At 37.3% G+C, this 13,125-nt stretch overlaps 1 protein-coding gene across 6 annotated transcripts in view; it reads right to left on the bottom strand.

The window, feature by feature from the left end:
* Window positions 1-13,125, bottom strand: part of LOC149565586 (uncharacterized) — a 233,695-nt gene that overhangs the window by 107,278 nt on the left and 113,292 nt on the right. For all 6 annotated transcript variants that reach the window (XM_089819104.1, XM_089819109.1, XM_089819105.1 and 3 more), the window contains 2 exons: window positions 12,692-12,862; window positions 12,458-12,574 (listed from right to left, as the gene is read on the bottom strand). In XM_089819104.1, the coding sequence (XP_089675230.1) occupies window positions 12,458-12,574; window positions 12,692-12,862 (288 nt within the window). The remainder of the gene's footprint in view (window positions 1-12,457; window positions 12,575-12,691; window positions 12,863-13,125) is intronic.

The raw sequence follows: 13,125 nt of genomic DNA, 5'->3' as shown, positions 1-13,125 counted from the left end.
TATTAACATTTTTTTATGCCACTAGGTTGTTGAGAACCAATTCTCATCGCGTGATCATTTCAAGATGACTTGTGAAGGTACAAGAAGCGTTGGATGTCATGGTTATTAGCCACCAATGGAGTAGTTTGAAGAAGACAAGTTTAGAAAGGGTCCAAAAGGTCAACTCATTGATCTTGGATGAGAATTGGTGTACTCATGCAGACTATGTTTTGACTTTCACTAAGTTTGTAATAAGCATAACCAAATTTGTTAATACAAAATGATCATGTTTAGGAAAATCTATGATGGCATCTAGTCTATGACAAAAAAAATCATAATAGCGTAGGAGTGACCCCAAAGAAACATTTCTCAAAGTGTTGAAAATTCATTCATGACTACTACAACAAGATGAACACACCCTTGCACCTCCCTATATATGCACTATCCCCCAAATATTGCAACATGGTGATACTTTCTTTCCCAAAGAGAATGAGACTATATAGAGAGTGAAATTGCTAATGTGTACAAGATAGCATCCTAAAAAATCTTCTCAAACTCAAAAGTGGTGGATAAAGTTAGTAAAGAATTTGGTAACTTCACCTCAAGATAAGATCATAGTACTTGTTTTGTTCTAGAACAATATAATGAAGATGTTCCTACATAGTAATACCTCCATGGGCAATATGTTACAGCCCATATTTTGTCTAAATTTAAAATATTCTATATAGCCGTTATGATTTCATGTGAATTGGAAATGGTTGGTTGAATTGGTTATTCATTATGATTTCATGTGAATTAGAAATGTTGGTTAATCTTTTTGATTTTAATATGAATTTGAAATGGATAGTTAAAATGGTTATTCATTATGACAACTTTAATTGCATTTGAATGATTTGGAAATGTGTTTTTGTTGGTGTAAATAAGTATTTACTTATTACACTTACTTAAGTTTACTTAGGTTAATGCATTATTTAATTATTTATTTAGGTGAGACACTTAGGAGTTTGTGTACTCTCATTGAGTTACGCAACTCTAATTATGCACATGGTGTCTACAACATAGTTATTCGCACTCTTAATTTAGCACATGTTGTCTACACCACTGATTTGTGTGCTACACTATTGTAGGCTTATCCTCACATCAATGCACTTAATTCTGTGCTTAATGGAGGATAACTCATATCTGGTGGACATGTGCCTAGTTGTATGACTTATCATGATGCTGACTTCTATGCATTCTAAAAGCTCTCCTAAGGCCTTTTTATACAAGCACTCCTACTGTACTCTCAAGCTAGCATATTGAATGAATATCGTCATTCTAATCATACTCTATCTATTTTGGTCTACTATGTGCTTGTGTTGAGTTCTTTAGTTCTTGGGTGAATTCTGACCTAAGCCAAATTCTTACATGGTATCACAGCTGAGGAAGATTCTTTGCACATAGCCGTTCAAGACCGTTCATGCTTTAGCACCTCAACACGAATCTGGAGGATCCGCGAAAATTGGGAGTGTCTAGAGCTAGATTTGACCTCACCATTGCGTTCGGAGCATCAATTCGGTGAAAATCGACTATAAATTTTCCTATGCTGGGTCAAAGTTGATCATGAGGCAAAAAAATTTTGCAAATCGGAACTCAGAGGCTCCGATTTACAGTTCAGTTATGATCATTTATTTGATCTTATTTGTTACTGTTCAGATCTGCATTTAATTTACTCTCTGCAAATTACTTTTCTATCTGGATATTTTCGGAAATTTTCCAGTAGGCAGAGAAAAATTTATTTATTTTTTTCGCCGAACTGGGCAGTGACACCCCGGCTTGGCTTGCTGATTTTGGGCAGAATTATTTATATATTGCAGAGTGTATTTTATTAATATTGCGAGCGGCTTCACCGAATTCGGCCGTACTGCCCATCATTTTGGTCGTACCACACTAAACAAATCTGACGGCCATTACAACTTTCCCGCGCACAACTATTTCTAGCAATTATTCTCAGCCGACAGCCAAACAAACGGCCGAGCGCATTGAAATGCCGCGGGGAGATCTTTGATTAACTTCCCCACGAGATTTTTTTTAAACAAATTCCATGCCGAAGACCCCACCAATGTGGGATTAATCCAAAAGGAATCCCAGTGGCATCTTCCGATGCAAACAGTTAACATCCAGCATGGTAAAAATAACCCATCACACACTCCAAATTCTGGCAAGGAATATTCTACCATCCTGCGTATATTCCGCCTTCCTGCAATAGCGGTTGGAAATTTCAGTCTCCTGCCCAAAGGCTTCTCCTGCAACACGTGTCACCCTTAATCTCTTCCATGCAACCAAAGTCTAGAGCAGCCTCGGTCCATGTGGACTATATCGACAAACATACAGTTAGCGTTGTTATTTCGCCATGGTGGACAAATCTCCCGCCATGTTGGCTTGAGCACAGTCAGCATTCCCGGCCTACATCAGCAATCCGACTGTACAATCCAATCAGCACATGTCATCCACCAGCCCTGCCATGTCTTTTTCCATACAGGCCGTACATTTCCGTACGATGCTGACGTCACCATAGGTTTAGAGGTGTGCTAACGTCATCCAATTTGGTAGTTTAAATTTGACGCCTGTCGGGACGTCATTTTAGGGCAAATTATAACTGCTGAGATGGTCGTATGACCGTCAAATTTAACCCCCTCATTCGCTAATGCAACCCCTCTCCAGATTGATTTTAGTTTTTGCAGTCTGACTTCAAGAGGCCATAACTCGAACATCCAGACTCCAAATCAGGTGCAATTTTTTTTTAAATTGGGTAGAATTTCATAAAATTTTCAGTGGTGCAGCTCTTTTCTGATTTTGGTGCACGGATTGTTCATAAATTGCATTTTTTGTACCTACATCATCCTACATTTTGCAACTTCAAACGCTCTATACGGGCACATCTGGAGTAGAAAACAAGTTCCGTTTTTTTGAAAGTGCGTTATTTTTCATCTACTTTCTAGATCTTCTATCAAATTGTAGGGTTGTGTGAACAAAAGTGTCACTTTCAGCAATAGGGCCTTTCTTTGCTTTGTAATGCTTCAAAATTGTAGCACATTGTAAAGTTCTAGATTTGTAATCTATTAAGAGGTTGTAACAAGAACAATCAGAAGTCCATGAAGGCCAAAATTGGCAAGTGGCCCATTGTAATCGCACTACTGATAAAGTGCCCAAAGCATCTATTTTGGGGGGGTTTCTTGATTTAGTGAAAAGTGGGGGTGTTCTTGGTGTTGTGTTATCTCTTTTCTTCACTTTTCTTTCATTTTCTGCATTATGGGCAACTTTAAGTTTCTTAAATTAACTCCTCATAACTATGCTACATGGTTCATAAAAATGTGGTATCACTTAATGCATAATGGAGTTTCACAATATGTATATGGTACTCTTCTTAAAACAGCAGGTGATAAAGTATCAGATAGTAATATTTCAGCTTGGGTAGCAATGGATAGGAAAGCCTTAGGTGATATATGTTTGGGGGTAGGTGATAAGATCATGTATCAAATCACGAAGTGTTCTACATTCAAGAAAGCTTTGGATACCCTCGAAAACCTTTATGGGAAAGTGTCTGAAGAGGATGTTTTCAAAATCCTAAATGAGCTTGTATCCTTGGATCCTAAGTCATATGACTCAATCCAGGATTTCATCATCAAGGTGAATGAACTAAGGAAAAAGCTTCCTGATTGTGGGAGTTCTATCAAAGATGACAGACTGATCTATCTCATACATAACAAGCTGCTATCGAAGTATTCCACATTTGTATCTTCTTTTAACACCTCAAAGACTACCTTAGGGTCTGCCTACAAGAAAGTCACTTTTGATGAATATGCTAAATTGTAGGATGATGAAGAAAAGAAGTTGAAGTCAATGGGGATTCTCAAATCACCTAAGTCAAAAGCATTGGTGGCCAATGAGGCTTCTTCAAATTCAGTTGGACAGTCTTCAAATAAAGGAAAGAGTAAGAAGAAATGGAAGAGCAAATCTGAGGATGCAAAAAAAGACAACATCACAATCCGATCAACAAGGAAAGTCCTTGAATTCCAACAAGAAGGGGGACAACAATAAGGAGAAGAAGAAGTGCGCTTATTGCAAGAAATCGACTCATGAAGAGCATGAGTGTTATCTCAAGAAGATTGATGACTTGACCAACATCATGAAGAAACATAATGTTCCATTGCCTAATGCTTACAAGGAGAAAGGATCTTCTTCAGATTCAAACGGCAAAGGGCAAGCACTCATGGCAAATTCAAACTCTTCAAAGGAATGGATATTTGACTCAAGTGCCTCATATCATATGGGTTCTTAAAATGAGGTTTTTTCTTCAATGAAGCATTCAAAGGTACCACACATCTTCATGGGGAATGATAGTAAAATGGAAGTTGAAGGAAAAGGAAACATGGAGATGGAAAATGGAGAGTTTCAAGATGTTCTCTATGTTCCAAACCTAAGTTCAAATCTCTTATCAATCTACCAAATCACTCACCTCGGAGATGGACATAGAGTTGAGTTCCTTCCAAACTCAGTAAAGGTGCATAGTCTTAAAGATGATTCCTTGGTTGCAATAGGAAAAGTGAATCATAACAAGAGGTTGTACTCTTTCTCCCATTTTGTGCCCAAGTCTCCTTCAAAGGCCTTGTTATCACAATCCAATTCAAACATGCAATTATGGCATGAGCGGTATGGTCATCTTGACTATCGCTACCTTCAGCAACTTTGCACATACAGAATGGTCAAAGGTCTACCTCAAATCAACTTTTCTAAGGGTGAATGTTCAACAGATTCAGTGGATATGCATGCAAAGGGGAAGTTACAAAGAGGGAAGTCTTCAAGAGCAACAGGTGTTCTACAGATGGTTCACATGGTATTAGTAGGTCCTTTTGCATTCCGCCAGGGTCGCTACATATTGACTTTCATTGATGACTTTTCAAGGTTCACTTGGGTCTACTTTCTTCATAGCAAGAATGAAGTGATGGACAAGTTTCTAGACTTCAAGACTCATGTAGAACGGAAATCCAAGAAAGCCATCAAAGTACTCTGAATGGACAATGGAAGCATGTATGTGAACAAAAGACTTATGGACTTTTGCAGACTCGAGGAAATTGATCTTCAAACTCCACCAGCATTCCGTATGCATAAGATAGATTTTGCAGCTTTGAGGATCCGAATTCTTAAGTCTATGGCAAGTTGCATGATCCATGCCAAGTTTCTAGATCCATCATTAAAAGTCAAAGCAATCTCAAGTGCCACTCACATTCTTAATCGTTCTCCTCATCCAACCTTAGATGGCAAAACTCCTTTTGAGGCATGGTGCGGCAGAAAACCTATTGTGACACAGTTCAGAGTCTTTAGTTGTCCTACATGGACAAAGATATCTTCCAGGGGATGCAAGGCACAGTCATCTCAGCCTTGTATTTTCATTGGTTATGAAGACAGTGTGAAGGCATACAGACTTCTAGATCTTGAGACACATCAAATTTTTATGGAGAAGGATGTGTACTTTGAGGAAAGTTCACCTAGATTTTCCTCTACTCCTCTCCGCACATCATACAGTGTGGAAACTGATGGTGACACAAGCGATAGTGCTTTAACAGATACAGACACGTGGGGTTCTATCGACAGTTACAGTGAGAGGTCACTATATCAGTTCAGTCTGCATACATACATAGCCACTGTGATAGGTCCAGAACAGCAAGGTACTTCCAGTCTTCCAGATACAGGTTTACCGACAGATCTGGGAGACAGTATTGATGATCTGCCTCTTCTTCTTGATGTAGAAGTACCTTCTTCAGTTGTCACGAGGGCTCCATCGGACTCTCTTGTTCATTCTCTACATGATCGATCCTCACAGGTTGACATGATTGTGGATACTTATGATCAGCAGTTGCAACAAGGTTCTTTATCAGTTGCAGAGACAGACAATTCTTTGAGATAGGTTCTTCAGCTAGTTGAGCAGGTTTCAGAGACATCGCTTATCCATGGGATTCTTTCCACACACAGCAGAAGCGTCTCATTTGTACCCTTGGCATTGTTTCTTTCTAAAGGGAGGAACACCATTTTGCAGTCTTGGATCAGCTTCTTCATCGGAGCAATCACTGTTCGGCATTCTTCTCTGGGGGGGAGCCTATCCTGTCTCTCTTCCTCTTCTCATCATTCTCTTATGTATATACTGGATGTATGTCATAATGGGGGGTCTTGATTACTCCATCCATCCATGCATCCCTATTTATCTCTCTTTTTGGGGGAGGGTTTTTCCCATGAGGTTTTCCCTCTTTCCCCGCTTTATGAGAGATTGCATACCATTATGCATTGCATCCTAGATTTCGTAAGCTTAAGGGCATTCCCCTAAGTTGCACTTATGGGGGGTGTTGGTGTAAATAAGTATTTACTTATTACACTTAAGTTTACTTAGGTTAATGCATTATTTAATTATTTTGCATTATTTTATTATTTATTTAGGTGAGACACTTAGGAGTTTGTGTACTCTCATTGAGTTACACAACTCTAATTATGCACATGGTGTCTACAACACAGTTATTCGCACTCCTAATTTAGCACATGTTGTCTACACCACTAATTTGTGTGCTACACCATTGTAGGCTTATCCTCACATCAATGCACTTAATTCTGTGTTTAATGGAGGATAACCCATATCTGGTGGACATGTAGAAGCTCTCCTGAGGCCTTTTTATACAAGCACTCCTAGTGTACTCTCAAGCTGGCATTTTGAATGAATATCATCATTCTGATCATACTCTATCTATTTTGGTCTATTGTGTGCTTGTGTTGAGTTCCTTAGTTCTTGGGTGAATTCTGGCCTAAGCCAAATTCTTACAGTTTTCACCATGATAGTCCTCCTTGCAAGAGCACGATGAAGGGGGGGTGGGGGGGGGGGGGGAGCATTGGCAGAGAGGTGATAGAGGACAAGCACCACCCTGCCACCAAGTTATTAGGTATTTGTCTAAACCACTTTGGTCGGGGAGAAGTAAATTGGGCCAAACTAGATAATGTCAAGTGTCCACCATGAGCTCATTAGGTCACCTAATCAAAAGATACATATATTTATGTTCACATGAACAAGAAGAGAAATAAAATTGTTACCTTTGAATTTCAATCTAGGAGTTCAGCACCACCTGATGTTGGATATGTTATATAATAAATAATACCCATGGTACCCAGGTATGTTTGTACGTATTTCATTATACATACATACATACATACATACATACATATATATATATGTATATGTATATGTATACATGTACCTTGAAGTAATGCATATGTGCATATATGTATACTTATATTCAATGTGTATGTACATATATGTGTACGTCTACGTTAATGTAACGCATATGTATATGTGTATAAACAACACACACAAGTACACTTAGATAATATGTGTATTATCTATAATAGTGTGAGAGAAGACCAAATACAAAAACAAAGTAAGTTATCTCATATAGTCTAGTGGCCTCTTATGTTCCATTTAATATTTTGGCCTTCTTTCCTATTCATAATTTTTTGCCAAGATTGCAAATGCATGCCTTGCCACCTTGCATATTTTTCTTGCATGTAAATCCTCATGTGGATTCATTCTCATAATAACCAAGACTTTTTTTATATAGTTGGCAATCATAGTCACTCAATGGCTTGCTTCCAGCTCATGCATTTGCTATTGCCAATCTGCAATGATCAATCAAAATATTTTCATACCAATTTCATTGCTTTTCTAGTTACGCTAAACAGTGCTAATCAATTGAGATTCAATGGAGGTCGTAGCTTGGACAGTAAGAAGATATATATATAGTCCTATCGTAAATCATTTCTAAGGCATTGTATAGTGTCCGCCCATCGTATGGCTACTGCCCCCCCTCCATTCACCATACAATAACCTGGTCATATACCATACAAGTTTCTTGAACACTATACAATCTCCATTGCCCTCACCACATAGTCCCTCACTCTAGGCACACTTCCTAATCAATCGAGCTTGGTCACTGTATTGGGTGTGGGAGCAATTTTAATTTCGTCCATCTGCATTGGAGCATCACAACACTGGTAAAGGCATGTTGAATCCTAAAATTTGGCTAAGCCTAGAACTTTTTAAAAACCCACAAAATCTAGAATCCACATTTTAACTCCCATGAAGCTAAAACCTATCTCAAACATCCAGATAGTATTTAAATAGATATAACTTTAAGTATAAGAAAAAAAATAAAAGCAACTTATTCTTAAATGTTATATTTGCATATATCCTCCTGCCCCTGATCTGCAAAAATGACTACACAATGTTGCAAATGCAAACTATATCAAAAAATGACATTTTGGGGGGTTGACCTTTTGATTTTGCTGCACGGGCAAGTGTTTTCCCAAAACTCGCCAATTACTTGGCGAGTTTTGCCCTTGCTGAGTTGTAAGTTTTCCCTAGAAAAACTCGTCAAGTGTTTCCAACTATGGTAATTATGCAAAATAAAGTACTTTAACTAGTTGCTTGGAAAAGTCATGTACCAAGGATGGCAACTATTGACTCTTGGAACCAACCTCAGACCTATATGAAGGGATCATAGAGAATGAGAAAAGACATGGTAGTTCTAGATGTCATTGGTATTGGTAATGTAAACACTTTGGTACAATCAATAAAGATATGTTTTACCATCTGTGTGTATTGTTCCAATTAGTAGTATGAATGTTGTGAGAATAGTGTAAACTATATTAGATACATAAGTTCTATACTTGGGACTAAACTCTACCATATTGGTAGAAACAAGGTTCTCTTCTTGGTAAGATAATTCAACCATGAGGAGGAGTTGGTGAGACCTTCTACCACAAGGTTTGGAACGATTTTCTTAACTTTGCCGTGTTATAGTTCTGTGAATCAGTTGAAGGAATTGTTTGTGAGTCACTACTAATGGCTAGACTCAAGCTATTCAAAGGAACTTGATGGACAGAGCGATGCATACATCGTCTTTGATAGCCACTTTTTATATGGTGCTATAGAAATTGTGAAGGTGACTTGGAAACTTCAAAGGTTGAATATTTAACTTTGTTGTATTCAATAACCAAGTCTTTCATTATTAATTTGTAACTCTAGTCTTTGATTAATGATAATCTTTTTCTACTGTTCAACTATAGGTTAGAAAGTTCTTGGTTAAAGTTCTCCGCTTGGTAGATCAGGAGCAAACTTCAGCGGAGTATCTTTATGAGACCATGGATAGGGCCAAAGAGGCTATAAAAATTACTACGAGGGGGCCAACCTAAAATTTGACCCCATATGGGAAATTATTGATAGGAGGTGGAACAATCAGCTCCACCAAGCCATTAATGCAGAAGGATACTTCTCAACCCTTGTTTTTGCTTCTCTCCATCCTATGGGGATTGCAATGGAGAGGTCATGGAGGACTTCATTGATTGCATGTAGAGGATGGTACCTGAGGCTAAGGTGAGAAACCTCATTGTGGTTGAGATGGAAGTGTATCAAAATGCAACAGGAAATCTATTCTTATTAGACTTGGCAAGAAAAGGAAGAAACACTCAAACACCAGGTACAATGTTTGAATTTTTGGTGGCTTTTGCATGCATGATAAGTAGATAAAAATAGAGTTACTAAAATATGTTTTCACCTTGCTTCCGCACTGTTTGCTATTTATCTTGCAAATGCTTGGTACGAAATTGTTTTATGTCCACCATGTAGCTCATCCAATTGTGAGCATATTTGGAACATATTTGAGGCCATTCACACAAAGAAGAGGAACAAGTTAGCACAAAAATGACTAAATGACCTTGTTTACATGCATTATAACCTTAAGGTGTGCTTAAGAAAGGTAGAGTTAGCAGTAACTGCTCCACTTGATTTGGATGACATAGATCCCTACTGTGATTGGACATCACAGGAACAACCTCCATTGTTCAAAGATGGTGACATTTATGATTTTGAGAGGTAGGCTATAGAGGAGGGCTGAATGACATTGATGAGGAGGATGAGGGCACTAAGAGTGAATGACATTGGATGTAATAATCCCAACTGATTATAACTTTGTCAAACACCAATTTTTATAACTTTGTCAAACACCAATTTCTTCTCTAGTTCAGTTGTTTGAAATTTCGTCAAACACGTTGCAAGCAAGCTTTGATACCACTGTAATATCCCATGCAATTCTGATTTTTATTTCTTGATTGCTAACTTGAGAATTTTGTCAAACACTTTGCACACAAGGTATATACATAAATACCAAACTTTAACTGATACACTTGCAAAACTCCAAAAAACCAACAACAAATGTTTTTGTAATTTTTTGTAACATAGAGCATTGACTATAAATGAGAAAATATGCATCTACATCAATAAGACATAAGGGCAAAAAATTCTAATGTAAAACTCTCATATAAATCATATTACAAATGATTTCTAAATTCTTACACATGCCCTAAAATATTCAAATCTATCCTCCATGCAATAAAAATGAAATAGAAACCTGGATAACTACTCTAAGGAAATCTAGATGCTTACTATAGCGAGTTCTTGTAGCAGAAACAACATTGTAGCGAATTAGTGTAGCAGATCACTGTAGCGATGACACTATAGCAGCAATTCTGTAGCAGCATTACTATAGCAGTGATACTATAGCATGTTACTGTAGCAATATCCAACTTATTCCTTCAATCTTACTCCACAAATTTGGCCCTAGGCCACAAATTTGACACAATGAAAAGACTAATTTGTCTTCTCCAACAACTATAGCCCCTTGAAGGGTTTTTCATCAATATGCTCCAATAGAACACCTGTATGATGTCCTCCCAATACCAAATTCACTGGGTATCTCACCAACTCAAATGGAAGCACACAAAAGACCTTCATTCTCTAGTGGCAAATGTTGAATCCCTTGGCTCCACACAACTCATCAAATGTAAATGACAATAACCGGATGATAAGAAAAGAGCCTCTCATGCCCCCTTTGTTCTTTCCTTTTGGGAGCTCATTTACTTTCTCACCAATGTGGGATTAAAGATATTCTTATATTTTCACTTGATTATAATATTATAATATGAAATTATGACCCATCATTAAGTGACAATCCCTAATAAAACCCTCTAACCACCATATTAGCCTACAAGGATCACAATAATAGGCTAATCCCTGAAATTCTGATGCTGGCAAAAATGGGGACATTACAGAATGACATTGATGAGGAGGATGAGGGCAATAAGAGTGAAGAGGATACAAATATTGAGGAGGTATTGCCAATGTCAGCACCATGTACATCCAAAATGGAGGTCTAGTCACAACTAAAACCACAAGAAACTTCTAGGGATAGATTCCCTCCCATTCCAATAGATTTTACTAGAGCTGTTGGGAAAGGGAAGAGAAGATGTAGCCTATTTTGATATTGTACTTAACACTTGTATTTTCTTATAGTTTTACAAAGTTCAAACTATCAGACTATGGCTACGAGCCATCATCATCCCACATGAGGATGTGTATTGTATCCTATTTGCATTTATATATACCTAGATCAGCTTGTTTGGCTTGTTTACTAACGTAGTGACTCATTGCAAGCATCTCCATATTGAGTTTTGGAACAAAACAAAATTGCACTTCCAAATAAATTTAAGCAATTTTTTAAGGTACTGATTTATCTCCGATATTTGCCAATATCTTTTTTTTTGCCATCAACAACAAGTTGCCGATAACGATAAGTTTAACTATGGTTAGCAATACAATCTACAACCAAGGGTAAGCTTTAAAGAACATTAATGTTTGAGCAATCTTTGCAAATGCATAATTATGTAGACGAGGAAAAGAGAAAATCTCTTTGTTTTCAAACATTTTCCATGTGTTAACCAAAATGTAAAACAACATAAAATGGGGCACAACAAGCCCATCTAAAAACATTAAAAAATTTCAATCCAAATCACAATGTCTCCTAGAATTTCCTAACAGAAATAGAATCAAAACCTGGAAAAGATAAAGTTCACTGGTGAAGTAGAGATTTATCTTCTATTCAAATTTCAGACCAAATAAAGAGCTAAAGTAGAAGCTTCTACACAATAAAATTATTTTTCACAAATTTTCATGTTAGAACAAGAGAATATGAACTATCTGATGAAGCCCAAGGCTTGGCTTAAGCATTCACCAAATTCACACATTGCTAAAAATAGAAAGCCCTCTCCAGATAAGAGTATCCCGTGCCCTGATGCCATGCAGTTGGAACAGAGCAATAACAGATTTAATAAAGGACTGAAAGCCAAGATATTATAGTCCTATTTGTGCAAGTTATTTATAGCCCTTTTTGTTTTAAAATTGTTTTATACCATGGAATAAGGATTTAAATCAGCTACTTATATAGCATGCTTTGTGCAGACTTTGAAAGATGATTTTATTCTAATACAAATTCTACGATAGAAAATATTATGCGAGTTAGGTGTGTCAACTAAAGATAGCAACTGTTATAGAGAGGAGTTCCATTACCAAATATAGACCTTCCATTGGCGCATTAACAGCACCTTTCAACAAAGCAACCATCAACCAAAATGCATCCTCCTCACTCATATAAAGAAGAAGTAGACCTGCCAGAAATCCCATTCCCTGCATGATTCATTAAGTCAATTATACCAGGGAACTGTGTCTGAAACATGTTAACAATATTGAAAGTCAAATCCAAAAAAGTATATACAATTCATCCTGCTCCAAGGCCATGCACACCTGGACATAGCCCACTTCTCTATCATACACAGAATAAGCCTTCAAAACATTATACAAAGACCTTTGGCCAGGCCCATGTCTCTGTTGAAAGAATACATGGGATGGAAAAGTGCGTGAGATATCCCTGATGATATCTAGTTCTGATGATGATGTCTCATACAACACCAATTGCTGCCAGATAAAGCCAAAAATGTCACTATTATTCTTCTCTATCAACACTAGCTAATTTTTCCTTCAGAAATTTCTATGGAAAAAAAAAGCATGTATTGGCAACTAAATTTGCTTCAGTGTCACTCAAGATTTCAACTTACTACAAGCACTTTTCACCCAAGATACTGCAGATATAGATTAAGGAAAATAGTCATAAAGAAAAGGCATACCTATATAGAAGCAACAAAAATCTAGTATTAGAAGCGATCTTACAAGCTGAAATA

Source organism: Cupressus sempervirens, chromosome 3 (assembly GCF_028749045.1).
Source record: "Cupressus sempervirens isolate cs-2001-9-10 chromosome 3, ASM2874904v1, whole genome shotgun sequence".
Lineage (NCBI taxonomy): Eukaryota > Viridiplantae > Streptophyta > Pinopsida > Cupressales > Cupressaceae > Cupressus > Cupressus sempervirens.
The sequence above is the reverse complement of the archived record's forward strand: the minus strand, read 5'-3'. Positions and strand labels throughout refer to the sequence as shown.